This window comes from Lonchura striata, chromosome 8 (genome assembly GCF_050655825.1).
Source record: "Lonchura striata isolate lonStrDom1 chromosome 8, ASM5065582v1, whole genome shotgun sequence".
NCBI lineage: Eukaryota > Metazoa > Chordata > Aves > Passeriformes > Estrildidae > Lonchura > Lonchura striata.
Window position 1 is genome coordinate 29,156,618 of NC_140710.1, and position 27,947 is coordinate 29,184,564.

The following is a 27,947-nucleotide window of genomic DNA, read 5'->3' on the forward strand; positions in this document are numbered from 1 at the left end:
TCCAGAACCCACTGTTCCTACAGTAGGTCCGGTAACAGCATACCAAGTGTGTAGCTTACTGATAAAAGTTTGATTGCTGGCGGCCCTTCTGACTTCCGAGCTTTTACCAGCCTGGGGTGTTCCCCACCCTTAACGCAGGGTCACGTTTTTGGCGGCTCCCTTCCCTCCCCGGACTCCCCTACTCAGGAGCGCCGGGAGCAGGCGGCGATGCCTGAGGGGGTGTGGGGGAGGCGGGACACTGAGGGGAAGGGGGCGCCGCTCGTGCGCCTCACGGGCCGCCCCCAGTCCCCCATTCCCCCCATTCCCCCCAGTCCCCGCGGCGCGGCGCCGCCTCCGCGGCCAAGGGGCGGAGCCGCCGCTCGCCCCGCCCGCTGCGCCGTGACGTGCGCGAGCCGCGGGAAGAGGCGGCGGCGCGCGCGTTGGGAGGAGCGGGCGGGAGCGGGCAGAGCGCAGCGGCGGCGCGCGGAGGAGGAGGAGGAGGAGGAAGGCTCGGCCGCCCTGAGGTGACGCTCCGCGGGCTGGCGGCCGCCCCGGCCGCGGGAACGTGTCCGCGCCGTCCCGCCCCGCTCCCGCAGCCGCTCGGGGCTGGGGCTCGGCGGAGGCGCGGGGGTGTGCGCGGAGGTAGCGGGGCAGGGGCTGGCTCGGAGCCTCGGCAGCGCTTTGGGCAGCTCCCAGCGATGTCCTCAAGCTTCGGATAAAAAAAAAAAAACCTTTTCCTGCCGGGTGTTGTGCGCGTTGCGGATGAGCTGTGGAATGACCTTAACTTTGGTTTGTGGAGTGACCTTAACTTTGTTTTGGTCCCTGTCTGGTTCGCCCTGCAGGTACCGAGGGTCCGGGTCTGCGACTTGGGGCTATGCCCGAGGGACAGCAGTCTTCGAAGGAAAACTTTTGAGAGCTGAAAGTCTTAATGAGGTTGTTATTTAGTGTGATTAGTATTGGAGGCAGAGGTTTGGAGTTAGGTGATCTTTAAGGTCCGTTCCAGCCTAAACCATTCCGTGATTCTTAGCTGTTCCTCACCGAGCCTTTTGAAATGCAAAGATGGACTTCTGTAAAGTGTTGCTTTCCTCCCAAGGCATCTTCTGATTAATTGCCACTTTGTCGAAAGGGAAGAGGGAGAAGCTCAAGGGCTCTGAGCCCTTTGCGAGTACCGTAAATCAGATACCAGTGAAATCAGGGAGTTTCTGCTAGAAATATGCTAATGGGTTTGTAGCTCTAGAAACTCATCTGCAGTTGTGGATGTCCTCAGAGGGGGGTGAAAGGAGTGATTGTTTACTAATTGTGAGGAGCGATTTCCTCTTGTGAGGGGGCTAGAGAACATTTTGGAGTTATCCTGGCATCCTGAATGTTTTGGCTCTAGTAGAGATGGGAGGGAAGGGCTGATGCCCTCTTTAGACTCTGATGTGCTGATAATTGTTTAGGTGTACCTCTGTTCATATGGGAGCTAGATTAGGAAAATGTTTGTTTTCATAGATTTCCCCTAGCAGACTGTGTTTCGGTGTGGAAAAAGCTGTGCTGAGATAAATTAGCCTATCTGAATTGTTAACGCTTTAAGTTGATTGCTTTAAATTTTATTTCATGCCACACATTACTTTTCTTCCCTCCCCCCACCCCAAGATTGGTTATTTTTAACTCCTGTTAAGTTTTCAGTTAGATACTGCAGCAGTAAGGAAGGAATGCCTTCCTAACTCTTGAAGAAGGTGAAAAGTATCCCGAGACAAGAATTAAACTTTTGGTCTTCTGTTTGAACTGGAAAACTCGCCCAATTATTGATTTGTTTTTTTGATGGTGGCTGGTGTTTCTCCCCTGTATGCTGTGTAGCCTGAAAGGAGAATATGAGACTCCCCTACTAGAGGGACAAACACAGGAAGCTGAGTTCTGAAAAGCTCTGGTCATAGTTTTATTACCCTTCTGCAGATGTGCCAGCCTCCTTAGTCTGAGGTAATCTATCCTTAATTTGTTTTTTCACCAGTTCCTGGGTTTTCCTGGCCTCTCTGTAACAGCTCATCTGTGCTGGTGCACGTATGCTGTTCACTAGCAGCTAAACACATCTGCTGCAGAGTTTGTGCCAAGATGAAAAATATATCAAGCTTGAAAATGTGGTTACATACATGCCTGTGAGGTTTTCTGGAAAAAATCTGCAAATTGTTCCTAGTTGTTAGCTACATGGCCAAGAGATTCTTGAGATGAATTTTATGGAGAGTGTTCTGGGATAGCACTTTGTGACCAAATTAGTCTCCTTGTCCACTTCTCATTAGCTGAGAATTTTGTTTTCATCCTGCATGTGGAGCTTCAGGTGTTCCCTGCTGGCAGCTCTGTCTCCAGCAGTGACCTTTGTCACTGGAACTGGTGTAGCTCAAAGCTGATTTTCTTCCTGTTTTTCCTTGGTTTGCAATGCAATCACTGTCTGGCCAAGCAGAATGCAAGGATCCATTGAGGAAGCTGCTCCTGCAGCAGCAGCTGAGAACTTGACAAGGAAAGGGCTTGGCTCAGATCAAATATTGCTGGAGACTCCACAAAGTAAACCTGCCACAGCTCACAGATGACAAGTCTTGATGTCCACCTGGCTGTCAGAAAAAATTGCAAGGGCTGTTTGTTATTTTAAAGATTTTGCAAAAGCTTAAGTTATTTTAAGTAGTTATAAAGTTCATAGGGAAAAGAGCATGTCGTGGGGAGATGTTTTGAGATGGTTGTAGGAACAACTCTGGTAGGGGAACATACTTGGTTACTTTGTTCCTGTATGGCTTGTAGTAAGGGAAAGGAAGTGTGATCAACAGTAAATGACTAATTCAAGTGTGTGCTGAATTTCCTCTATCCTGGCTCTGAATTCATAATGAAGGGAAGAAAGTCTAACTTTATGTAAATATATTATTGAACAATAAATGAGATTTTTGCTACTAATTATTTCTCTCCTTTTCTTATGCAGCTAAGTAACCATGGCAGGTGATGACTGTGTAAGGAAACGCCAGTCTGGCTCCACTGCAACCTCCAAGACCCCTGAGAATGAAGAAACACAGAGGAGACCTGAGGCCGAGAGGTCCTTTCAAAACTCAAGCAATGGTGAGGCTCAGTGGCTCAGCACTGGTTGCATCTCTGGCATGTGATTTCCTTTAAGGTGCTCTTTCTACTCATGGATGTGCCTCTTTTCTCCTTCAGTTCTGTTTTTCTGTCTCTGGGAGGGCTGAAGGTGGAGCTCCCTGTGTCCCAGCTGCACCCCTTCAGCAGGTGTGGGCTGTTTGGAGTGCTGTCCTGCAGAGCTTTCCCTCAACAGCTGTGCACTGCAGTGCTTGCAGGGATCTAAAACTGTGTTTAACTGTCACAGGAGGAAGAGGTTCATTAGTGCTGTAAATGGTGCAAATGCCTTCTGGCAACACTTTGGAGTAATCCTGGTAAATGCTTTTTCTGGGACTTCATCTTACTTCCTTTACAACCTTTAAGTATGTGACTTCTCAAGAAGAAAGAAAATAATCTTTAACACAGCAGGCGAAGGGTTTGTGTCCACCTGACATACAGGTGGATGTAGGATGCACAGAGAATGATGCTCTGGGATTCTGTTCATGTTAGGACAGCTCCCTTTTATTCAGACTAAATCTTGGCTACCAGAAAACTGAAAAATAAACAGTTGTGTCTGCTCATTTGTTTTGTGGTCACCTTAGATGTTATGTGGCTTAAAGTTGGCTTTGTGGAAGGATCAATGCTGCCATGCTGTCCCTTAGGTTGCAGGGACAGTTGTGTGGCACTATGAGTGGTTTTGCCAGTGGACTCTGTGACCCTCTAATTCCTGGCTTATGCTGTACTACATTCCAGCCCATGATGAGGTTAGAGATGAAACTGCAGCTTGTTTCCTTTCTCTTTGTGAGATTAAGCAAAAAGCTGAAGTAGGTTATCAAAATGTGCCATGTGAGTACAAGAGCCAAAATCCTGGTGCCAGTGACTCGAGGAGATAATTCTCACTGATATACTCCTGGATATCATCACTATTTCAGTAGTACTTCAACTGAAATGGAAGTTGGAGCATGTTTAAGTTTAGGACAAGTCAGATTTCTTATTGAAAATAAAATGCATTGGAGAGAAAACCATTGCACGAACTGCTTGGAGAAGTGGGATTTTAAGATTTTGGTTGCACATAATTTTAATTGGTTCAAATGGGACTGTATTAGAAAATTGCAGGGAGTTGGTGTCTACTGGAATCCAGTGATGCTGGGCTTGGGAGTAGAGTTCTACCACTTTAACCTTTTCATGTGTGGAAACTCCTTAATTGTAATGAATGAAGGGTAAGTAATAAATAGAGCAGTGATAATTAGGACTTGATGGGTGGGTGTGTCTGTCTTTACAGGCCATTTTTTTTAACACCTCTGAGATGTGGCAAAACCTCATTGTAGGTGAGATGCTGTGTGTAGCAAACAAATGTCTTGGGGTGGATCTCTTGAAAGTGTCCATGTGCCTGGTGGGTTGGCTTGGGACAGTGCAGTGTGGTTTAAATCCCACACAAACTGCAGTGAAAGACAGCAGGGAGAAATCCTGGTTAGTCAAGACTTGAGTGCATCTTACCTGCCAAGGTTGCTGCCAGTTGAGCAGAGGTGTTTCTTGGCTCAGTGTTGGTGACAACAGGAATAACACAGGGAGGTAGGAGGCTTGAATCTGATGCCTTGAGGCATGGGAGAAAGATGCATCCCTCTGGTCAGGAATTCCTCTGTACAAGGGAGTAAAATCAGCAGCTCTGTGACCCAAAGGTTGAAGGTTTATGAAGCTGAAGTGTTCCTGAGCTGCAGACAGTGGCCTCTTCTTGTAGTCCAGGCTGCCTGTGTAACTAGGTAGGACTTTAATGACTGAGGTGGGAGAATTTCTTAGGAGTAGGCATAGATGTTTTTTCTCTTTCTTTTATCCTGGCCATTCTCTCCTGAATAGCTGTTTCTAAGGCATTAGTGCTGATGTGCACAATGGCAGTGTGAGGCTAATGATCTGCTGTCTGGCAACAGCTTTTTTGTATTGTAACAACTTAATGCTGGGTGTTGTGAAGAATTTTAGACAAAATGCATGTTTATTGCAGTCAAGAGATTCTAGCCAGGCCAAGAAGTAGGTATTGTAGCATGTTTGTGGCAGTTATTGCCATAGAAAAACCAAACCTTTAATGTGGTTACCCACCCTTAATCCTCTCCGATTATAGAAAACACAATCTGCTTTCTACAGAAAGAGTTGAGGTGTTGAGGGCCAGCTGACTTGTTTCCAGAAGTTTTTGGGCCCTTGATCCTTTCTTGATTAAAACTCAAATCCATTGGCTGGTCTGAAATTGCTTAGAGGATTCATTTTAATACATGTATTGGCTTTAGAGCTGCAGTAGGTCTGATTCATCCTTTTGTACAGTTATTTTTTTTCTGGGTTCTGCAGTGCTTCTGAAGATTGTTTCATTGCTTGGGTTCTAAGATTCAAATAGTTTTTACTCAGGTACACCCAATTTTATAGAAGTGTGGAAATACTCATAACTTGGAGATGGCCAACTTCTGTGCCTTGATTTGTTTCTATCTTGTAATTATTCAGCCTGCAATTTCACTTTGACAGATTAGCTGGACTTCAGTGTTATACATAATTTCTCTTCCTTGAATTAGCTCCAGAGTTGTAATTAAACAACTAATTTGGTCATGGCTCAGAGTCAGTAGATGATCTAGGTGGCAATAATCCCCTGTCAAAGCCAGGCTTCCTTAATAAGATTAGTTTTATATGTTTTCAGCAGGAGATAACATAGAGAAATATAAAACTGCTCTGCCTAATGGGATATTGGTATCAGACTGTACCAGTCACCTGGAATGAGCTTAACAGAAACTGCATGGACAGATCTTAAAAGGCTAGAGAGGACATGGATCATAAGTGTGCACGTGAATGCCTCTAAAATGCACAGACAGTGTGTTCAGAGCAGTAAAAAGGTGGGTTTGGGGTCTGTTCTTGTTTGCCCAGCTATCAGGCAAGGACTGGAAGTGTCTCTGGAGGCTGATCTGCAAACAAGCTATGTGGCATATCTGTTTGGTGTGAGTAAGCCTGACTGGTAATGCTGATCTTAGAAAGGGATATTATCTTCCAGTGAGAGGTTACTATCGATCATCCTTGGTGCAGAAGTTCATGGTGATACACAAACTGTGTGCCTACAGGGGGATGGAGGAGGAGAGAGCTCTCCAAGGGGGAGCGATTTGGAAAGATTTAGCCTTTGCTGTATGACTCACAGTAATGAGTGTTCAGTGTTTCAACAGGCTTCTTCTTGTGGATTAAGCTGCTTGAACTGAGTATCTGGGATGTGTTTCTGAGAGACAGATAAAAAGCTGTTTTGTCTAAGTGGATTCTGGTAACTCTAGGGGCTTTCATGTTTTGGAACCTGTGGTTTGGGTGAAGGCTCAGCAGTTTCTTTTGAAGAGCCTGTGGATGTAGTAGCATAATGTAGAGAATACTGGTGTTCCTTCCAGCTAGTGAAGAGGTTGTTTGGGTTCCATGTCACTGCAGAACTGACTTTTTAAGCTAAATGCTTGCCCAGCAGTGCAGTGACCTATGGCCTGTGAATTCTTTAGACAGATCATCTGAGTCTAGTCATAACTTGCCTCTAATTGCTGAGTGACCAAATAAATTACCATAAGTAAGAATAAGGGCTCATTAGTATCAAATTATTAATGTGTATTGTATTGTAGCAATATGGAACTCCTCCCCTCTTTACAGTAGCCCTGCTCTAGATTGGCTTTAATATTGCTTTGCTTCTGATAACATCTTTAGTGTTTTTGGAGAGGGGGCCTTTAAATCCAGGTGACTGACAGTAATGAAATTCCTCTGCCTGTGTTGCTTTAACCTCTTGAATGGGAAGTTGTCTTATCAAGAAATGACAAAGCTGGTTTTTTTTGGATCCCAAGCTGCAGCCCCAACATCATGCGAGTGATTCTCTGCTCTACCCATTTCAAATGTCACTTATCTGTAAAATGTACAAGAGTGGGTTGAAAAAGGGACAACAAGATCCTGTAGAAGACATACTTTGTCAATCTTGTGACATTTTAGTTGCTCAACTGCTCAACAATTAAGAAGCTTTCTCAATCTTCAGGTGATTTTTTTTATTGGCTTGGTTTTCAAAGAGAAACAAAGCTTACAATTGTTCAGTATTTTTTTCTTCTTGGCTTTTGAACCTGCTTGGAATTTGGTCTGTACAGAGGAGTCACTTTCTAGAAGGATCAAGCTCAAGACCAGTGGGCCTCTAAAGATCTTGTTAATGTCCTTGCTGATGGGAAGTGAACCCCAAGGCCATTAAATAAAGAGTTTCTTCCTGTGAACAAAGCTCTTCCAAATGAAGCTATGCTTAAGCCTCCTCTGAAATATGGCACTATTTCATACTAGTCTTCAAGACAACTTTCTCATGACTTTAAATATATTTTCTGTCTTCTTAAGGCATACCTCAACTTCTTTTAAAGGCAAAGGTGTGCCTCCTTGTATAGTGCAGCCTTGAGTCCATTTTTCTATAATGCTGTTGCAATCCCAAAGTGATACAGAGGGATCCAGGCTTCATTTGCAGGGTCAAAGGAAAGTGAAGATTTGAACAACTCACCAGTGCACATTTCCTTTTAGACACAAAATTGTGTGATGAATCTCTTCTCCAGTGACCTGACAGAACATAAGTGGTGTCTTGTGCAAGGGAAGTTGAGTGATTAAAGATTATGTGCTTTTTCTCTGGTATCTGTCTTGTGACACAGCTGGGTTTATGGGGTGATGCAATACAGCAGAATGGGTTGGGTTTGGGGTGAGTTTTCTTCTACAGAAGATTTTGTGCTGAGAAAGACAAGCTCACAGGTGAGTTTACTTTGTCATGAGTTGCTTAGACTGAAGACATGGAGATCTTGGTTTTAAAACATATTAAAAGGTGCTGTGTTTCTAATATTTTCTGTGTATGCACACTAGTATGAGGGCAACTAAAGTGACAGGAGGACACTTTAAATTCCAATTTAGCAATTACAGCATCAGCAGGTTGGAGACTGTCCTCGTTTCTTGTACAACCATTAAAGCTGAACATTTGGTATATGTAAAGCTATACCCAGTTTTAAGTCCTTGTATCTAAGAGGGTGTTTTATTTCCAAAGTGAGCCATGCCTGGGTAGTTTTTAATGTGAGTTTTTAATGACTGAGGGTTTGAAGGCAAGATCTGACAGGAAATATATGGTCAAAGAACTGGCTATTTTATTTTTAGCTTATCTGTAAAAGGAGATAATGCAATTCCTTAAGTTCCATGTGTCCTGTTCTCTTTGGCTGTTGTTGGGTGGCTTCAAGCAAACTTGATATCATCTTGAAGATTGGCAGCTGGGTAAGGGACACAAATTCCTAGATTTTTTTTTAAGGGTAAGGTTAGTTGTTCTTTGAGCTCAGCAGCTCTGTTCTGCTTTCCATCAAGTCAGCTGCAGGTAGTTCTTCCCATAGTAGTAACAGAAGGAGTGGGCCAGGGATACAATTTGGAGTGGCACAATGAGGAAGTAGAGGTCCTGAGAACATCTGAAGGGGATACAGTTCTGCTGCTTGTGAAACAATTTATTTTTTTTAATATGTTGGGGGAGAACCTATTTGAGACCAGCAAAGTGCATAAGCTGAGTGGGTCAAGGGTGTTTTATGTTCTTAAATTGTTTTTCAAACTGTTGCTGTTCTGCAAATGTAACGGCACAATGAGCTTAAATGCTGAGGTGTTTGGTTGGGTTTTTTTTGTCTTGGAGGTGAGATGCTTAGCAACCAGGAGTTCTATTTTTGTCAAAACAGATCTTGGATGAAGGTAAAATAAATGCTGTTAAGCGGTTGCCTTGTTTGTTGTTACATCAGAAGTCTGTTAAGTTATAGGCAGTTGTTGCTGGTCTGTCCTTAAATCTATAGCTTGTGTAGCAGATAGGAAAAAACCAAAATTCTTGCACACTGACAAGAATAAAAATTCCTGGTTGGTCAGTGGGAAGGGGAATTAATAGTAACAACTGATCATAGCTTCACTGAAGATAGTTTCTTGTTTTACTTGTTGTACTCTTTTCCAGTACTGAATTGGAGTCACCTCTGAAGCGGGCCTACCAAAACTACTTAAAACCAGTTGTTCAAACAGGCTGACTGAGGCTCCTGAGCAGCACCGAAGCACTTCCTGCTCTGAAAATGAAACTGCTTTGTGTGTGGAGGCTGTGCACATACAGCAGGCCATGTTATGCACTGTGATAGTGCTCTCAATCTGTTTTCTTGTGTCACAGCAGCACAACTTTGGCACCTCTACAGCAAATCTGTTATCTCATGCTTCTCTGGAATCTTATTAGGGAATCACTTTAGTACCTTCTTTTTCTAAAATTGGCAATCTTGTCTTAGAAACCAAATATGCAAGTTGTAATGCTGGCTGTGTGTCAGTGTGTAAGGTGGTGCTGTAGCTATAAATGCCAAAGGATGTGAACAAGGCAAAGTTGCTGCTGTCTTTTCACTCTGACTGGTATTTTAGGGGGATGGATGCTGCTTCAATCTTGATTTTCCTTCATGTGCAAGACTCTCTGTTTTAAGTAACTTTATCTTCTGTGTTGTAGTTATTGGAGAAGTGAAACACCAGCTGGTGCATGTCCTAAAACACAGCTAGTCTGAAATGTCTGACCTGTGGCTGTTGTTCCTCTTGATGTCACAGAGGCATCTCACATGTGTAGTTTTGAATGTGAAAGAAAGGTGGCATTTGAGGCTTTACCTATTGGCCAATGGTGTTAGTGATTACAGAAGTCAGATTATATTATTATATTGATGGCATGTTAAACCTGACTGTTTATTTAAACAGTCAAACATATTCAGGGATACAGTCACACTGATATCTAGCACTTATCCTGGGGCATGAAAGGAGTGGAAATAGCCAGGTTTGAGCACAGGATAGCTGTCCAACTTGCCATTCAGCCTTAGAGCTGACAGTGGTATTTTGCTAATACCTGTGGCTGACTGCCTTGTTTGTTAGCAATGTAGAGGCCTCCAGACAAACTAAGTTTATGTCTGATTTAGATAAAACCCTGATAAAAAATCAGCACACTTGGAAATGACCTTCTAAGGGTCATTCTGATTGCTGCTTCAAGGCTGAATATGTTTAGGGACCTTGGATAAATTTGCAGAGTTGCTGATGAAAAATAAAATCTAGCATGTTCTCAGCTGTTGGCTATCTTACAGTGCTGTGATCCTAAAATATTTGGTCATAGTTTATGCACTTCCTGCAGCTTTGATTTGAATTTAGTGGGACCCTATTAGAAGTCAGAAATGCTATTGAAAAATTGGTGTCTGAACTACTGTATGCTGTGCTGTTTCTGTTTTCAGACATGCAACAAAAAATATTCAATATTTGCTTTCCTTCCTTAGGCTGGGTTGATGTGGACCACGTGATAACGAGGAAAATGCAGCTCATAGCAGAAGCTGAGGTAAACCATAATAGTTGCTTGTGGTGGGGAGCAGGACAATTGACCTTGGAAGTCTTTTGGAGAGTCACTAGCCCTGGAACACAAATAGCCCTATTCAGTCCTAGATTGAGTGCAGTGACTTTTCCACAGCCCTCTTTCTCTCTCCCACTTAGCACAAGAGGGGTAGTCTGACGTAATGAGGATCTGTCTTACTTGACCCCAATAGATTGAAGTCCAAAGATAAGAATGATCTTTGCAACCTGTAAATAAAATGGAAATTGCCTTACCACTAACTTTTGGCAGTGTGATGATTAGCCAGTCTGCTTGCATATTGAGCCTTTAAAATACTCGGTGTCCTGCTATCCATTGAATAAAGGGCAGCATGGAGCTTGCACCTCACAGCTTTTGCTGCCCTGGCTGTGGAGATGACCTTCCTGAGCTTTAGTCTCATTCTTTTTGTCAGTGAACAATATCCTCATAGAAAATAGCACTGGGTGTTTCTGGCACCATCTGCATCTGTGTGGGCTGCCTTTGTCTTAGATTATATTAAGGTGATTTATGTCCAAATTAAATGAAATTGGCTAACAATGAACTGCACCCTCCTTGTTAACCATTGTTTTGTGGCACCTGTATTCTTCAGGGCAAATTGCCCTGAACTCTTGCATAATTTTATTGCAGAAAATTCCCTTGAAAATTTGAAGTAATCTAATTGCCAGCTTGACATGAATAATAGGGAGTGGATACTTAGACAGAGAAAAATACCTTGCACCATTGAGATATTTTCCTGTTTCACTTTTTTTTCCTTTTTCTCCCTACCTCTATAGGTGGTATGTCATTTATAACAGGTATAACTAAGGTGTCGTTAAATTGTCTTCTGCAAAAGGTGCTGCTGTGTTTTCTGCTGAACTCCTTAAATTCAGCCCTTTAGAAGGGTAGTCAGCTCAGATTTTTATTTTGGCTGTTGTCTTATCCTGTTTATCCTTACTGAGAACAGGAGATCAAGCTTGGTAACTTCTCTGCAGACAGAACAGTCATTAATCATTGTGTTGGCAGTGGGTGTTTGCAGGAGAAAGCTTTCACTGTAAAGCACAAGTAGCTTTCGAAGTTCCAGGGAGCACTAGATGGTTGCAAGAGGACAACTTGACCTTGGATTTCTTTCTTCAGGAGTGTCTCTTGTTCCTTTCTTTTTCCTGGTCACCAACTTTGAGACACAATTCATAGAAAAAGTTTCTTACCCACAAAGAAAATAATAGAAAACCAGTAGTATTTTAATTGTTGAAGTTTCTCCCAAAACACAGGGAGATCAGATTTTAAGCTTTGAATTATGCAGCTCTCGGATGCCTCAAGGCTGAGGGGAAAAAATACAATACACCCTACTGCAAAATACCTGAGAATTCCTAGAGTGCTGGGCCATTTTTTTGTGGGAACCAGTGAACAGAGGCTTGGATTGCAGTTTACCTTTACTGTGATAGGTATCTAAATTGTAAGGAAGATGTTTGACTAGTGGAAAGCCTGGTCAAGGTGTAAATGGGATTTGTAGGAGCTGGGTGCTATGCATAGGAGGTCTTCAAGCATCTGCAGTCTAAAAGTCCAGTCCTTTATTAATTCTAAAGGGAGTTGAGAAGGGTGTGTTCTGTCACTAGGTCAGGGCTGTTATCAGGTGTCAGTGACAAAAATTACTCAATTTGTTAGAATGAGTAAAGTTCTGGGGAACTGTTGCAACTTTACAAGTAAGGCTTACTTTCCTAACTTTCTCTGACTTGCTATCATTTTTTTATTATTGGCCAGCTTCTGCTGGCATAGCATTCTTTCAAAGGTTTTTGGTTTGTAATTACAGTTAGTTACAATTACTGCAGGGTCTGTACTCTGGTTTATATTTGATTATCCATTAAGAACTCATGCCCTCCTCTCCCAATCCAAACATGCTCGTGTTGGTATCAGCCCTGGAGGGCTGTGTTAGGAGGAGGCAATCTCAGCAGAGTGCCAGCCAAAGGGAAGAGGTACTTTAAGGAAATACCATCTGCTAAAGCCTCACTTGAGGAGAGATTAGGCTAAAAATGGGGAGACACTATTAAAAAATAGATATGTATTTTGATGGAAATGAATAGTGCTTTGTTTAGCATGGAAATTTGAGCACTCCAACAGAAGTAGGAATTTCTATTTGATTTTTTTTTTTGTAGGGATATATGCACATATGCTGTAAAATTAGGCTGTACCAGAGAGCACCAGTGTCTTCTGTTACAGGTTATATTCACAAGTATTCAATATTTGTTGTTTGTATTTTTTCTCGTTTTTAAAGGGACAAGTTCATGTCTCTTGCAGAGCCAGTCCTTTGCCTCCCAGGAAAGCAATATCTAAAAGTAGCCAGATCCTAAGAATTTTGTTAAGCACTGGGAAAGCTTATTTAGTCTATTCTGGAAGCTGCAAAATAGGAGAAAAATGTTTTTTAAAGTTAAATATTAATCTGCTCCTTCTCCATCTGCAGCTTTTGTTTCAAGAGATCTCTCTGTATATGACCACTATAAAATAGAAGGAATATAGATTTCTGATCCACTGTGACTTCAGGGTCTTCTGCTTCTATGTGGTCTCACTTGAGATTGTCTTGTATTTTCTGCCAGAGAGTTAAACTAACTTGGCTGTTGTCACATTAAATAGGAGCATTGTGTAAGAATACCTCATCTGTTAATGCATTTTATAGGATTGTGGAATAACTTGGGTTGGAAAGGACCTTAAAGATCATCCTGCTCCACCCCCTGCCATGGCAGGACCACCTTCCACTATCCCAGATTGCTCCAAGTCCCATCCAGCGTGGCCTTGGACACTTCCAGGGATCCAGGGGCAGTCACAGCTTCTCTGGGCACCCTGTGCCGGGGCCTCCCCACCCTCACAGGGAAGATTTTTTTCCTAAGATTTGATTTAAACTTACCCTCTGCCAGTTTGAAGTCATTGCTCCTTGTCCTGTCACTCCAGTTCCTCATGAAGAGTCCCTCTCTGACTTCCTTGTAGATCCACTTTGCACCTGGCAGGTGCTGTGAGATCTCCACACAACCCTCTCTTCCCCAGAAACCTCCTTGAAAACTGGTGGTTTTTGTTTTTTTTGTTCTTTTCAACCTTCAAGATGAGAAGGTAGATCAGATAGAAGTTGGGAATTCTGATCTGGGAAACATCTGTTTCTTGAGCAGCTGATCAGTAGGAAAAGCAGATGAAATGATGATATGTAATTATTATGTAGGAAGATTTGCACCTTGAATCTGGAGGCAAACTGGAAAAATCCCAGGCAAAGGATGGTCTGACAAAGATGGCTTGTAAACACTGCATTAAGAAAACAAAACATAAGATGCAGTTAGATTTTAAATAATTTCTTGAAACTTGCCTTTTGCCTGTGCTGAAGGTGATGGCTGTCTGGCAGAGTGTTCAGGAGCTCAGGGGTTGGCTCTCAGCTGTGCTCCATCACGTTTAGTGTTTGAGGACTAAACATTAAAGAACTAAATTCTCAGAGCTCTGACAGTCTTCTAAAAGGCTAGAGCAATTCTGTGTTGAATCTGATGGAGAAGATAAATGCTATTCAAAGGTGTGTGAACAGGTCAGGATAAGGCCCAGTCTTATCTAAGTAGGCTCCAGCTGTTGGTGCATTGTACAGAAATGTTTCCTTGATGCCTTGCTCTGTCCTGCTCCAGGATAAAATATAAATATTTTAGGAAAATGTATCCAGCAAGTTAAACAGTTTACTGCTGTGTTTTTACTCTGTCAGCAACTGAAGCCAGCTTTCATGAAAGAGGTGGACAGTCACTTCACAGAGTTTGTGAACAGTTTGGTGGCAAAATCAGCACTCCTGGATTCTTCATCTCCAGCCTCCCTTTTCCCAGCTTCCTGTGCAGAGAAGGAACTGCACAAAGCCAAGTAAGTTCCTTTTAAGCTGTTGCCATAACAAGGTTATGTTTCCTGGAAGCTTTATTTCCTTTTTTGTCTCAAATGTCAAATCTTTTTTGTTTGCAGGACTTCAAGGGCTCCTCCAGAACATGGGAAAATCTTTACTGCTAGGAGGTCCCTTTTGGAGTGAGTAACTTAACTTCATCAAATTCACTGAAAATACCCTTGATAGCAAACTAATGAGCCTTTGCTTTGATGTACTTTCACTGCCACCATCCACAGTCTTATGTTCAAATCCATGGGGGTTAATCTGTTCAAGCTTCTCTTTTTCTAAAATATCTGTACTACATCTTGCAAATATAAACCTTAATTACAGCCCTCTCAGTACCACTGGGATCATGGCTAATTATCCTTTGTCTGGGGATAAGCTGAGGAAGTGTCTGTGTCTGACACCCCAGTTGTTCCTTAACTCTGGTTTCTCCCTTAGTGAGCTGTTTGAAGTGAGTCACATCAGGACAATCTACCACATGTTCATCGCTCTTCTCATCGTCTTCATCCTCAGTACACTTCTAGTAGACTTCATTGATGAAGGAAGGTAAGAATGCCTTGGAAAGACAGGGATAAGAGCTGGGAATAGCTCTTCCAGAGATGCATGTGAAACTGCAGAATGGTGGAGAAAGAAGGGGGAATCCTTCTTGGGGTGTTGTTGGAAGTGTTGAAAGGGTGTGACCATTTCAAATTGGAAAGCTGGATATTAGGAAAACACTGCTAACTGATGTGTTTACGTGAGAATTGTAGCCACACAGTTCACCCTAACATGCTTAGCTCATCATGAGGCTGGCAAAAGGGAATGTGGAATACTTTGGTTGAGTATCTTTAATGAGACAGCAGCTTTCAGCTGCTTGTGTTGCTTGAAGGACTCTGCTTAGAAAAACTTTAAATACTTCAGCAGTCCTTCCTCTGTTTAAAAATGACAGTTCTGGAACACTGTACTTGTACTTAAATAAAAATAGAACTTTGTTTTTCCTGGGGAAAAATCTCAAGGATGTTGGCAGAGCCTCTGTTAAGATAGTGCTTAGCAGGTAGCCAGTTGTGAATAAGATTGTGAAAGACTGCTTTCCTCACTTGTTGCTTAAATAGTATTTTGGCAAGCTGTATCTCATGTACACAAGTAGGATTACGTGTTTATCTTGCTGATTATCTGCTCTTCAGTGTACAAAACCAGAGCTGTATCTTGATTATAATCATTGTCCCTTTAGTCTGAGAACAGGCTTGTGTGCTATTGAGTATTGTTTAGCTGATCCTAACTTACCAGTGTGTGGACATTGGGGGACAATGGGTATTTACCTTAAAATCAACTAGGGCTAGATACCCTTACTACTTTAAAAATAATCTTTGGTCTTAGCTAGATAATTGGATCCAGTTTGCAATTGAGCCTCCACCTCATTCCTTCCTGAGAAGGAATAACTTTTGTTGGTGTATTTTGTACTGTTATCTTCTTTGGTCTTAGTTTAGAAGAGCTGCTTATTGTAGGAGTAAGCTCCAAGTGAGAGGCAGTGAAGTTGATCAGCCTTTTGTTTATGTCCCTATGTTTAAGCTTGATTAATGGACTAAAGCACCCAGTGCACACCAGTTGCTCTTATTTGGACTGACCTTCTAAAGACCCTGAGCCTTTTGGGTAACTTCTAAACTGAATCCACATGGAATGCCCACAGAAAAGGATTAAACTAGGTCTGAGTGTTGGGTGTTAAAATACCCCATACCTGTAGAGGCAGGGAAGAAGCCTCTTTCGGCTTAAACTCCTGGGAAGACCTGAGTTTCAGTGCAGTAGTGATGATGTCCTGGGAGTGCTTCTCAAAAGATCTCGTGGACCCTGGTCCAGCAGTGGATTGTTCAGTCACATGCTTGTTCTTAGGAGGGATGAGCTTGAGCCTACTCTTAAAGCACATGCTGATCTTGGAGATGTGCTTAAGCCCTGTGGGATTTGAAGGTAAGCTGTGCCTGACAGCACTGATGGCATGAGTCCTCCTCTTAGTTTCTGTGATACTTGAGGGTGGCCTCTTGAAACTGCCACAGACAGCCCTGAGCTGAAATTGCCACGGTCACTTCTATCCAGACTGTCAAACAATTATGATCTGGAAGCTTTGTGTTTTGTAGCCACTTAGTGGAGTAGAAGTATTTCTAATCAAAGAAAGGATGCTCAAAAATTCTCTTTCCTTGTTCCTTCTAGGCTGGTCCTTGGATTTGATCTTCTGGTCTTTGTTTTTGGAAAGTTCCCAGTTGTCTTCTGTGCTTGGCTGTGCATGTTCAGTGCCACAGTATTTATTCCATACAACCTTTTTGTCCGGTGGGCCCAAGGCTATTCCAGTTCCTCCCATCGTGCAATCCACTCTTTCTTCTATGGGATGCTGTTCACACTCTTCCAAATAGCTGGGCTTGGGTTTGGACCAACCTATGTTGCTGTAGCCTATGCCCTGCCTCCAGCTTCCCGCTTCATTGTAATACTGGAACAGGTAAGTCCCTACCCTGCATCCTCTGTATCCTAGGATACATTGAATTGAATTTTGATTTCCAAGTGGAAAGGGTCTTTCTTCCTAAAGAAGTCAAATGTTATTTTTATTCATTAAATAAGCCAAGGCTGTGGATGCTGCATCTGAGACTTGATGACAGTTACATGCAGCAAATCTAGTAAGAAAGAGTAGAGAATAAACTTCATTTTGACCTGGAAACCACTTGTTTTTTACCTAGTATTTAAGATTTTACTGTGGATTTTACCCATTTGTTTTTGGTTGTCTTATGGATACTAAGTGCTTAAAACCAGTTTTAAGAACATATTGTGCCAGAGTCCACAAGGAAGCTGTAAAGTTCCTTTTTAAAAAAACAAAACCCAAAAAAAGCAAGTACATGGTCAAGAAGTGGTTCCTGTTGGCATTTCTGTTCTCAAGAAGCAAGTGTCTTGGCTCTGTCATCAGGACTTGTTTGGAAGTGGAATTATTTTTGTGGCAGGGAGCAGGAGAAGAGTGCAAGAGTGGAGGTCTGGTCAGTCCATCAGATTAAAACAAGGATGAGTTTTAAGAACTAACTTTTGACTGGCTCAACTTTTGGTTCTTCTTTGGTATTAAAACAAAATTAAAAGAAAAACCTGCTTGACAGCTGTGGACTGTTCATGTGGGGCACCACCTTACACCCAAGTAGTGATAATTGCTGTACAACATGCGTAACTTCACGGAGACACCTAGACTTGGAAACATCATGGCCTGCTGAAATGGAGAGGGGTTTCCCTTCAATTTTAAGTTAGTGTTAGCTGATTAGTGACTTGCTGGTGTTATTCAGAGTCCTTGTGTATGTGGTAGTCCTGCAAGTGTAGATGTGATTTGACTCCTGAGCCATAGTTGCTGCTGCATGTTTCCCCTTGCAGAGCTTGGAATTCATGTCAGTTAAACAGACGTGTGGGCAGAGGAAGTAGCCCTTTCCTTGTAAAAGGGTTAAACGGGAAAGAAACCAAGATGCTGAAGGTGTTGCTGTAAAATGCTTGACACAGTTGTTACTGGAAGGTTGTGAAAATGAGAGCACTAAGCTGCTCTTCTCTTGGCCTTACAGGTTCGTCTGGTTATGAAGGCTCATTCCTTCATCCGGGAGAACGTCCCCAGAGTCCTGTCCTCAGTGAAGGACAAGTCTGGTGAGTAACTTGCCCTGCTTCATTTTACATAGCCAGCTACAGCTTTCCTTCCATTGCTTTGAGCTACCCTCATGAGCTGGAGAGGTGGGATTTGAATTGGTGACTTTGGATGGGGAGGTCAAAGGTTTTGCATCATCATTTCAGCCTGAACCTCTTCATTTGTATTCAGTTGTATTAGACAACAGGCTAGACTGTTGTTCAGGTTTAAGTCCTCTCTGGATCCTCAGTCTTTGTTCTCCAGGATTCCCTATTTCTTTTAGGAGTAAAAGGTCTAGATGTTGCCTGCAGACCTTCAGCTCAATGCTCTAGTTGAAGTGACAGCAGTCATAAAACAAAAGGTCTTTTAAGCAAGGCATGCTAGAGCTGACTGGCCTGAACCCATGTGTTGATAGGAAAGAAAATGTGATACCAAGGTGTTAGCACATAGATGGTTACCCTCACTTGCTAACTGTCCTTCATGCACACCATCTGAAAGGTCAAGTTTGTTTTATTCTCTGCAAATCCCATACCTTTACCACACTGAGGTTTCTGAGGTGAGAAGGGTTCTGTTTTTTGAAAGGGTACTGGGGGAAACTGAGCTGTCAGTAAAAAGATTGCTTTTGGTTTTTATTTCCCCCTCTTCCCAGGCACGGTACATATTCCCAGAATTTCTCAGTACCTGTACTTCCTCTTTGCTCCCACCCTCATCTACAGAGACAACTATCCCAGGTAATGTGGGCAACAATAGAACACTAAAGCAGGCTGAAAACTGAAGCCATCATTAAGCACCCCTGGGTGTGATCAATTTATGAGTTAGACCTTTCATAAAGATGTGGTTAAGCTGGCAAGGGCAGGACTTGCTCATGGAGTTCTGCTTTTATTTCTTTGGGAAACTCACGTGAAGTTAAACTAATTAACAACTTGCTACAGATTATGTAGTGAAAGACAGTTTCTTCAATAGGAACCTGTGTGTTTTATGTGGTGCTAATAAGCAGCCCTGTCACTGAGTTTGTGGCTGAAGCCTTTTTAAGTGGGAACTCCCAAACTCTTCTGCACATTGCTGGGTTGCACTTTGGCTGTGTGAAGTCAGCAGTCCTTCACACAGCTGTCTGCAGATCCCCATCTCTACAGAGCTGTACAGTGCTGCCCTCCAGATACCTTCCTGTTTTTGGAATTACTGGAGTTCTGCTGTAGTTGAAAGTGAGGAACCAGCAATTTGGGCAGACATCCCTTGAACGTCAGGAGATTAAGAATTCTGGAATTCAGAAGCCTTTTTTTAACAGTGGATACATTGGTAAAATTGTAAAATCCTTCAGGTAATTGAAGGGAGGGATTTGCTGTTTTGAGGTCCTACTTAGGTATGATATCCTATTCTTTTTCCTAGGAATCCCACAATAAGATGGGGATATGTAGCTACCAAGTTTGCACAGGTGAGTGATGTACTTTTCTGCAGAATACACTCCTGGAGACCATCTAAGATGTGTTGCTCAACAGCTCTCTTTGGCATTAAATCACTCTACTTGGCATGGCCTTACCAATAAAGAATACTTTCCAGCAGCTAACAAATAAACTGTGATCTTGCTGCACTAATGATTGTGCCAAAGAAAGAAAAAAAAAAAATTTGCTTAAACAACCTTCCAGATAAAAAACCTGTCTGTGTGTGTAGAGCAACACCCATGCCCTCTTTCTTCACCCTGATTGTAATGCACGGACACAGCTTCTTCTCTGCAGATATTCAGAGCAATTTTGAAATAATGAGGCCTGGAGTCCAAATCCTCAGTGCTTATTTGAGTTCAAGGTTGACTGGTTTTTCACATTTGTGGCCATGAGCTTCAGTAGCTTCTTGTGGCTGTGTTTGCAAGTAATGGATTTGTGTGACTGAAACCTTTGCTGTCACACGATGCATTTTTGGTTTAAAGAGCAAAACAATTAAAAAGGGCAGCATGAACAGGCCTTTGGCTACTTGCTGTTAGACAAAGAGGATGACAGGGCACACCTGCCTTGCATCAGGGTATTTTCAACAATGACTGGCATTTTGACCTCAACATCCACAGTATCAGTTCTTGAGCCAGAGAAAGCCTGAGGTGCTTTGGCTTATAAATGTCTCCTTTGGAATAAGATAAAAATAAGCTTTAATATTAGATTTAACTACAGTAAGTATTTTTAATTATTTCTGCCCTTATCTTGGATGTAGATCAAGGGTATTTTCTGCACTTTGGCAGTGACATGGATTTTTTGTGTCAAAACGTGTGAGTTGCTAGGACTGGGAAAATCTGACAGCTGCTATAGTAGAAAGGAGAAGTTGATTTTGCTGCTGGCTGTCAGCATGCTCCAGGGATTGCTGTGGCTTTCTTTCTGCCTGGGTCCTTGGGGAAGTTTATTGGCAGCAATGTAAAATAAATCATTTTGGCTTGTGTTGGCAGCTGCTGCTTTCTCCTAGAGCTGGCAAGTGGTGATGTGTTAATTGTGCGTTCCTGTTACAAAGTCAAGTTTTGGGGTATTTTTGTTCCAGGTGCTTGGCTCACTTTTCTATGCCTACTACATCTTTGTGAGACTCTGCATTCCTCAGTTTCGCAACAGTAGTCAGGAAACCTTCAACCTTCGAGGGCTGGTCCTCTGTATCTTCAACTCCATCCTGCCAGGTAAGGCCCAGATCCATGAGTGTCTTTCATCTCTGTGGAAGGGAGAAGTGCTTCATTTGAGATGCATTTATGACAGGCAGAGATCAACAAAGGAAATCTTGTGGGCAGACTGCAGCATTAAGGGGTGAAGCTTCAAAATCAGCAATACAAAATAAAAGCTGGGTTTGACTTTAACTGTCTTCAAATTAAGCTGCAGGCTCTGGGGCAGCCTTGCTGTTGCCCTCTGGGGTGAGCGGGGCCTGGTGTGGTGAGAAACTGAAATTCTTTTGTGCTACCTGTACAAAAGAGTAGAGTTCATCTGTGTCAGTGCCTGTAAGAACAGTTTTTGACTGTGTTGGGTCCTCTTGCTTGTAGCTGAGAGAAAACACTACAAAACTGATGTGGCTGTCCCTTGTTTCCAGGTGTACTGATTCTCTTCCTGGTGTTCTTTGCATTCCTTCACTGTTGGCTCAATGCGTTTGCCGAGATGCTACGCTTTGCAGACAGGATGTTCTACAAGGTGAGAAGCAGGAGCTGTAGTTTATAAAGCTTCTGAAAGTCATTGTCATAAGAAAAAAAAAGAGGAGGAAACTGAAGATTGTTCTACCAAAGCAGTCATGGGAATTTGCTTGGTTTATGCTGTTAAGGCTTAAATTTGTTGCTCTGCTGTAGAACAGATTTGATTGCTGCTTGGCAATCTGAGTTGCTTTAAGGTGAAACACCCTGTGCACAAACAAAAGCAGCCACCAGATCTACCCAATAGCTCCATTAGCCTTTTTGTTCTTTTATCACATCAGCCACTGCAGTTTGGGATAAAACCAGACCTTAATACTCCAAGTAGAATGTTGGAAGTGTGATGGAAAGCTTGGTCAAATTATGTTAGCTTGGTATTATTTTGTTTAATATTTTTCAATTTGATATGCTAGGAAAGTCCTCTAGAATGTTTTTATAGTTAATTAGATTTATAGTCTTTCAATTGTGCTTTCAGGACTGGTGGAATTCCACATCCTATGCAAACTACTACAGAACCTGGAATGTGGTGGTACATGACTGGCTCTATTATTATGCCTACAGGGATTTCCTTTGGGTGAGTAACAAGCAGATGTATTCTTTTGTTAATTAAACAATCAAATACTGGGAAAAACAGTACATTTGTCAAGATGCACCATCCCTATCTGTTTAGAAGCATAAAAATGTTTCATGTCAGCTGTTGTGGGGAGCCACTGTGCTTTTAGAGAGATCCATTGCTCATTTCCAAGTCCTTAGTGTGTGCAAAATGTGGGGCCAGGATGCAGGAATGCAGAGACTGCCTCAGCAGTTAGAACTCATGTTGCACTGTTTCCATAAGCTGTGGTAGGTATTTAATGAGTGGGCTCAGCACAAGTTCTAATGCAGAGAACCTAAAATATACCTGAAGAGAAACACCTAAACCCTAAGGAGTTCTGTAAGGCACATAGCATTTCACATGTGCCTCTTGGCTGGAGGAGAACCTTCTTAGCTCAGGGAAGAAAATTCAGTGTGTTGCAACAACCAAGCTAAAACCACAGCAGAATAGCTCCTAATACTTGGTGTTCTTCCCTCTTGCAGTTTTTTGGGAAAAAGTTCAGAGCAGCAGCCATGCTGTCTGTCTTCACTGTGTCAGCTGCTGTGCACGAGTATGTCCTCAGCATCTGCTTTGGCTTCTTCTATCCAGTTCTCTTCTGCCTGTTTACATGCTTTGGAGGTAAGCTCCAAGGAAGAGAGTGTGGGAGTGGCTGTGGGGTTTGTGGCTTTTTTAGAGAAGCATGCTTTGTGTTTTTGATAATGATGCCAGCAGTTCCCTCAGCACTAACAGTATTGTTGCCCAAGGGTTGCAATTGTGAGTCCAAGCTTTGTGAATGGATTTTTGCAGCTCAGGAGATACACACCTATATATACACTGAGGATTCAAAGCTTGGGGCTTCCAAAGGTCTTGGTGGCAAGGAAGAAAGATTTATATGTACACTGCTGTTCTGTGGCACTGCACAGTTTAACAGCACTGCTTCCTCTTTGCCAAGCTGTTGTTGAATTGCTGTGTGTCAGCAGCTTATCAGTCTTCCCCTATTCTTATATAGTATAATGAAACTATTAGTTTTCTACTGCAGTGAGGAAGTGTGTGGGAAATGGATTTATGATGGCATGAATTATAACATCTGTATTGTTTCACCTTTCTCATGAGACTGAAAATAGAATAAAAGTTTTTAAAACACCTCTCAGTTACCCCATCTCTGGGTCAGAAAAGAATATAATCCAAGAGAAGAGTCCATTTAGAAGTTAGAGCTCTTGCATTTCTTTTTGCGTTTTGAGTTAGAGGGTTCTAATAAACTCTAGGCCACCCCTGCTATGCCTTGGTGACCAGTGTAACACCAATAATAATGATCCCTAGAGGCACACAGCTTGTTGGAGGTAAATGTAAGAATCAGCTCAGAGTTTTTGCTCTATTGCCAAGCATAATCAGATTTTCATGCAGTAGCCATGTTGCTCCAGAGATTAAGTGAAAGGAGGAGATGATCCAGTAAAATCAGTTCATCTTTGATACTTGAATCTTAAGTTTGTTCCTGAATAATGCTTCTCATTTTTCCCCTTTTCAGTGGTCTTCAACTTCACCCTGAATGACCGTCGGAAAGGGCCCTTCTGGAATGTGATCATGTGGACTTCCCTCTTCCTGGGCCAAGGTGTCATCATCTGCCTCTACAGCCAGGAGTGGTACGCCCGCCAGTACTGCCCCACGGAAAATGTGAGTGCCTGCTTATTCCCCTGGGATAACCAGCTGTGGGAGTGGCTGGCCTGTCTTGCTGTGCAGGAAGAGTGGAAGTTAAATGGCACCAACCTTTCTGGCAGTGTGCTGCATCCATTCCTTAGGATAGATTGGCCTAGAGGCTGCCTAGCAGAAGTGTGTTCAGTAATGCTCCTTCTATGCTAGTAGAATTTTACTACTTGAAACTGAGGGTGGTGTTACCCCATTTCTGAGGATATACTAGACCTCATTTAGGGTGTGGCAATGGAACTTCAGCACTTGGCCAGTGAAGTCAGGAGAAACTTTTGGAGGAGGCCCACAAAAACTGTACCTCTTGTGCCTCTCCCAGGCTAGAGTGAGCGGTGGTGAAAAGTGGTTACCTGTAGATAGTTTGGGGGTTTGGTGGTGGTTTCTCTTAACTCATTTTCTTGGTACCAGATTCTGTTAGAGATAAAACTTCCTGCTGTCCCAGCTGATTTCAGTTTTAACCAAAGGTATCCTTGGCAGCTTCTATTTTAGGTTTGATTCTCCTCAATTGAGAGTTTGCCATCATAAATTACTTGGCTTCTTGATACAACAGGCTACTAGGCCCAGTGTTTATCTGATGTAACAGAATTTGTGGCTGTACTTACACTTCCAGACACTGCTTAGTGAAGGGGGTGGTGAACAGGGTTGTAGGGTGCAGAAATGTGTTTTTATCTTTCCTGTTAGTGAAGTTTGATTTCAGCAGCTCGTACCACAGCTGGTGCTGTTGGCTTGTGACTAATTTACTGCCTCTCCATGTTTTGCAGCCCACATTCCTGGACTATTTAAAGCCACGATCGTGGGCGTGTCATGTGAAGATGTGAAAATGGGGTGCTCTGGCCATGTCATCACAGAAAAACAGAAGTGTCCTCCAAGTATTTGGACCAATGATCTGACTTACTACAGACTTTTTCTAAGGGAAGTTGGGCCTCCTCATTACTGGGGAGAAACTGTAATTTTTTTAAACATTGCTGGAGCAAACCAGTTGACCTGGATTGCAACAGACTTCAAAGGCAGCATCTATAATATGCTGTCCCACTTTGAGCCATTTCCATGCCAGTAAAACACTGAGCTGAAGGTGGAGTCTACTGGAATCCTACTCATCCAGGGGTCCCCCCAAGTTGCTGCTTTTCTGGACAAGAGGCAAGCTAGTCAGATTTGCTGGTAGCTCATTGTTGGTATCCATCCATCTTTCTTAGCCATCATTTGCAATTTTTTTTTTGTCCTTTTTGGTAATGGGATGTCTACAAAACTTCCATTCTTCATGATCCTGCCTGCCACTGTGACACGGACAAGTGGCAGAGCAACAGGGTATTTGCCTCCTTGCTCTGAAGATGGCCAAAGTTTTCTTGGCTGGCTTCAAACTGCATCCTGTGTATGCCAACAGATATAAAATGGGCAGAGAAAGAGGGATTGTCACCATGCTGAGTCAGGTTCAGAAGCAGGGCATGGTGTGTACAGTCTTTATATGACTTTTTACACCAAAAATTTGTTTCTCTGTATTCATTTAGTTCCCAGCTGCCTTACAGCATTTTTGTTCTCTGAAGGCCCTTGTGACTTGAGGAGTACTTTTTCGTCTTGCTCTTCCTTTCTGCTGTTCTAGGTAATCAGTTAACATGATTAACTTGTAAAAGAGCTTTTGCTTTAAGTTGACAGGTGCTTTAAGGTACACAGGTTCATAAGGGTTTCTTCACTAAGAAAAACTTGAAGTAATATGACCAGTCTCTAAGAAAATGGGATCAACTTTAGAGGTACAGAGCATGATCTTTCAAGTGGCCACATGCAGTTCAGTGTGCCAGCACACCTTGCCCATGTGCATTGGAGAAGTTTCTAATGCTGCTGGGAATGAGGGTTGCCCAAGAGCTGCTTTGTCACCTGCCTGTGTCTGCCCTGACATCAGAGGGGGCTTCAGGTGGAGATCAGTCTCCTGGGTACTGCCCTCTTGGTGAAGAGGTAGGACATCCTCCCACACACACCAATAAAGGCAGGGGCCCTGTGTGAGTTTGGTGTTTCCATAGCAATGAATCAGTCAGAGTTCCTTCAGCTCCCTTGTTCTGTCAGGTGCTAAACAGAACAGGGAACTTGCAGAGTGTCTGGGTACAGACCACTCCAGTTCTACTGGAACTGTAACTCCCATTATTGTAGACAGGGTGACCTGATGGACATACCTTAACTGTGGTGAAAAGGGCCACCTGATAGAGATACCAGAACTTTGGTGACAAATACTTTACAATTACTCAAATGTTGTCAGAAACTGCCAATGGGAAACAGCATTTCCTTACTACCTACAGCCCTGTGTAATTCATACCAGCAGCATTGGGACCATTGGTGGACTTGTCTTGCAAGCCACTTCAGACTCTCCTTTGGGCTTTCTACTTTCACTAACCTCAGTCAGAAGTAATTTCATGAAAGATGGGGAATACTTCAACTTCTCCCAAGTCTTGAGTAAGTAGGAATCATGCTCTTGAGAAAGGATATTGTACCACGTCATATTTGCCAAATAGTGTTTCTGTGTGAGGTTCTCCTGAAAACACCTCCTGCTAAAAATTGATGAAATTGTTGAAGTAATTTCAGAGGAACTATATGCTCAAATTTGGCAGTATTTGTATGTAAAATCCTGAGAATTAAATAGATTACTTAATCATCATTCAGATTAAGTAATCTGAAATCTTTCACCATACCTTTTGTGGGAGGAGAGATCAGAAGTTCTGGAACAACTGAGCTTCCTTAGTGAACAAACAGTCAAAAATACAAAAAACGCCCTTTGGCCAAACTGCTTTGTCACCTCCTTAGTATAGGATGAGATTCAGTCCAATACTTTTTGTTTGGTGCTCAAAACACTTAGGGAACTGCACTCAAAGAGGGTGGGATGGATTAGGGACTTGGTTTGCCATCTTGATACCCATGGCAGGTCAAAAAGAGACCAAAGGATGGCACTTTGTTTCCTGTTTTGGTGTTTCCCTCACACCTGGCACTGTTATGTGCCCAGAAGGAATATCAGCATTTACTGTGTCAGCATCATCACTGTTTGAAGCCTGAGGGCTTGAGCATCTGGCAAGCAAAAGGCAACCAGAAAGGGATGCTCAGCTGTTAGAACTAGTCTTAGTTTTTGACAAGCTGAGGTTTTCAGCCTTGTAGATCAAGGCATCTCGTAACTGTGCTGTTAGGGCATTAACAATTTGAATTACTTTCAGTTTTGTGGGTTTTTTAAATTGCTTTTGAATTTGGGCTTATTTTCATTTTTCTCAAGAGTGCTGGAGGGGAAATACTAAGTCTTTTGCACGTTGCTTATTTAATTAAATTCAATTATACCATGTTTGAGTTTCTTAGACTGCAAGTGCCAGAGTACTTGACCAGAGCAGTGCAATGTTCTGGTCAGTGGTGAGGATGTGAAGGTTCCCAACCTGCCCATTATGAGTTCTTATTATAATGTAATATAACATATACTGTTTTCTGTTGTTCTTTCCAACATAAGAACTGTGCAGCTTGCTTCCATGGTAACTCCCTCAGTTGTGAGGTGGGAAGCCTTCAGCTTTGGAATGGCAGCCAGTACAGCTGCAGCTTCTTGCTCAATAACCTCACAAAAATCAGTGTTACTCCATCAAAATGTATCCTGCGGTTTTCATGCAGAAAACTGTTTGTTCCTGGGAAGACCAAAGCTCCGTGGAGTCTCATGCTTCATCTGTCCTTTCTGCTGGGGTGTGTGGCTGCCAGCTGTTGGGAGTGAAGCGGTCCTGGGTCTGAGCTGTAAGCTCTGTGCTCTCCTGTGACAGCTGTCTGAGCACAGTATGTGCTGTGGGGGGAAGCTGGGGGAATTCCTGCTGGATTTGTTCAGTATGATATTACATGGATTGCACCTGCCCTACCTGCTGAAGGCAGGCTGAATTGGTTGAGCTCCTGTTTCTGAATGCAGACGTGCCAGAGGGACAGCAGATTCCAGGAGTTCATGTGCTCTGCAGCATCGGAACCAGCTTGCCACAGACCCCAGCCAGCCTCGCCTTGTCCCCTCTCCAAGTGCCCAGCCGTGGTGGCCTGTCCCTGGCTGTGGCAGAGGACACTTCAGCATTAGCCCTGGCGCTGGCACCAGCTGTTCCATGATGTAACCTGTACATGTTCTGTTGCATACAAGAGCTGTTTATAATCTACTGTATTACAGCAGTTAAAAAATATTTTGCTATTAGGGGAGGAAAAGAAATTGCTTTGGCCTGTTTTTTCTCTGAGGTACCTGTTTTGGGGGGAGTTACAAGAGGGCACAGAGGATGGGATTGGGAGCAAAGTAAGATATGTGGGGTTTCTCTCCTGAGAAAGGTGGCTGCTGTGGGGAGATGTTGTAAAGAGCCATGTGAAGGAAGGGAGGAAGGGAAGGCTGAAGCTGCCTGTGCCCACAGCTGTGACCTGGGTGGGGCTGTAAGTATCTCTTATTTTCCAAGAAGGGGAGGGGGATGGAGACATTCATGCCATACAAGACCCAGGCTTAGTGGCACCAGGCATGATAATGGGATGGTAGAGGAGAGATCTTGGTTGGGTGTGTGGGGAGAAATTTACACAAGCCCTTCTCGAGGTCCTGGAAACCAGTATGAAATGTCCAAGGTAAAACAGGTAAGAAGTGAAGTTGGGGTTTTCTAAACTTTG

The 27,947-nt window shown here is 43.0% G+C and overlaps 1 protein-coding gene across 10 annotated transcripts; it reads left to right on the plus strand.

Annotated features, from left to right (window-relative positions):
* The first annotated feature begins 444 nt into the window (after positions 1-444).
* On the plus strand, positions 445-27,510 carry SOAT1 (sterol O-acyltransferase 1). 10 transcript variants are annotated; one of them, XM_085586693.1, is made up of 17 exons: positions 445-821; positions 1,819-1,938; positions 2,924-3,057; positions 10,350-10,408; positions 14,139-14,287; positions 14,384-14,443; positions 14,745-14,852; positions 16,488-16,770; positions 17,858-17,936; positions 18,563-18,644; positions 19,300-19,345; positions 20,428-20,557; positions 20,959-21,056; positions 21,525-21,623; positions 22,124-22,259; positions 23,146-23,291; positions 24,083-27,510. In XM_085586693.1, exons 3-17 carry the CDS (start codon positions 2,934-2,936, stop codon positions 24,137-24,139), a joined length of 1,656 nt encoding a protein of 551 aa, XP_085442819.1. In that variant the 5' UTR covers positions 445-821; positions 1,819-1,938; positions 2,924-2,933; the 3' UTR covers positions 24,140-27,510. The 10 variants fall into 10 exon arrangements, with proteins under 10 accessions (XP_085442819.1, XP_085442818.1, XP_085442817.1 ...); XM_085586692.1 differs by having other exon boundaries at positions 445-503; XM_085586691.1 differs by having other exon boundaries at positions 445-1,938.
* The last annotated feature ends 437 nt before the right edge of the window (positions 27,511-27,947 follow it).

What these genes read in the sequence shown, in the direction of transcription:
- SOAT1 (XM_085586691.1), top strand. Translation starts at nt 2,934, where the DNA reads ATGGCAGGTGATGACTGTGTAAGGAAACGCCAGTCTGGCTCCACTGCA. An exon ending in GCTAGGAGGTCCCTTTTGGA is followed by an intron (nt 14,444 to 14,744) that starts GTGAGTAACTTA and finishes TTTCTCCCTTAG; the next exon opens with TGAGCTGTTTGAAGTGAGTC. An exon ending in CTTCAACTCCATCCTGCCAG is followed by an intron (nt 20,558 to 20,958) that starts GTAAGGCCCAGA and finishes CCTTGTTTCCAG; the next exon opens with GTGTACTGATTCTCTTCCTG.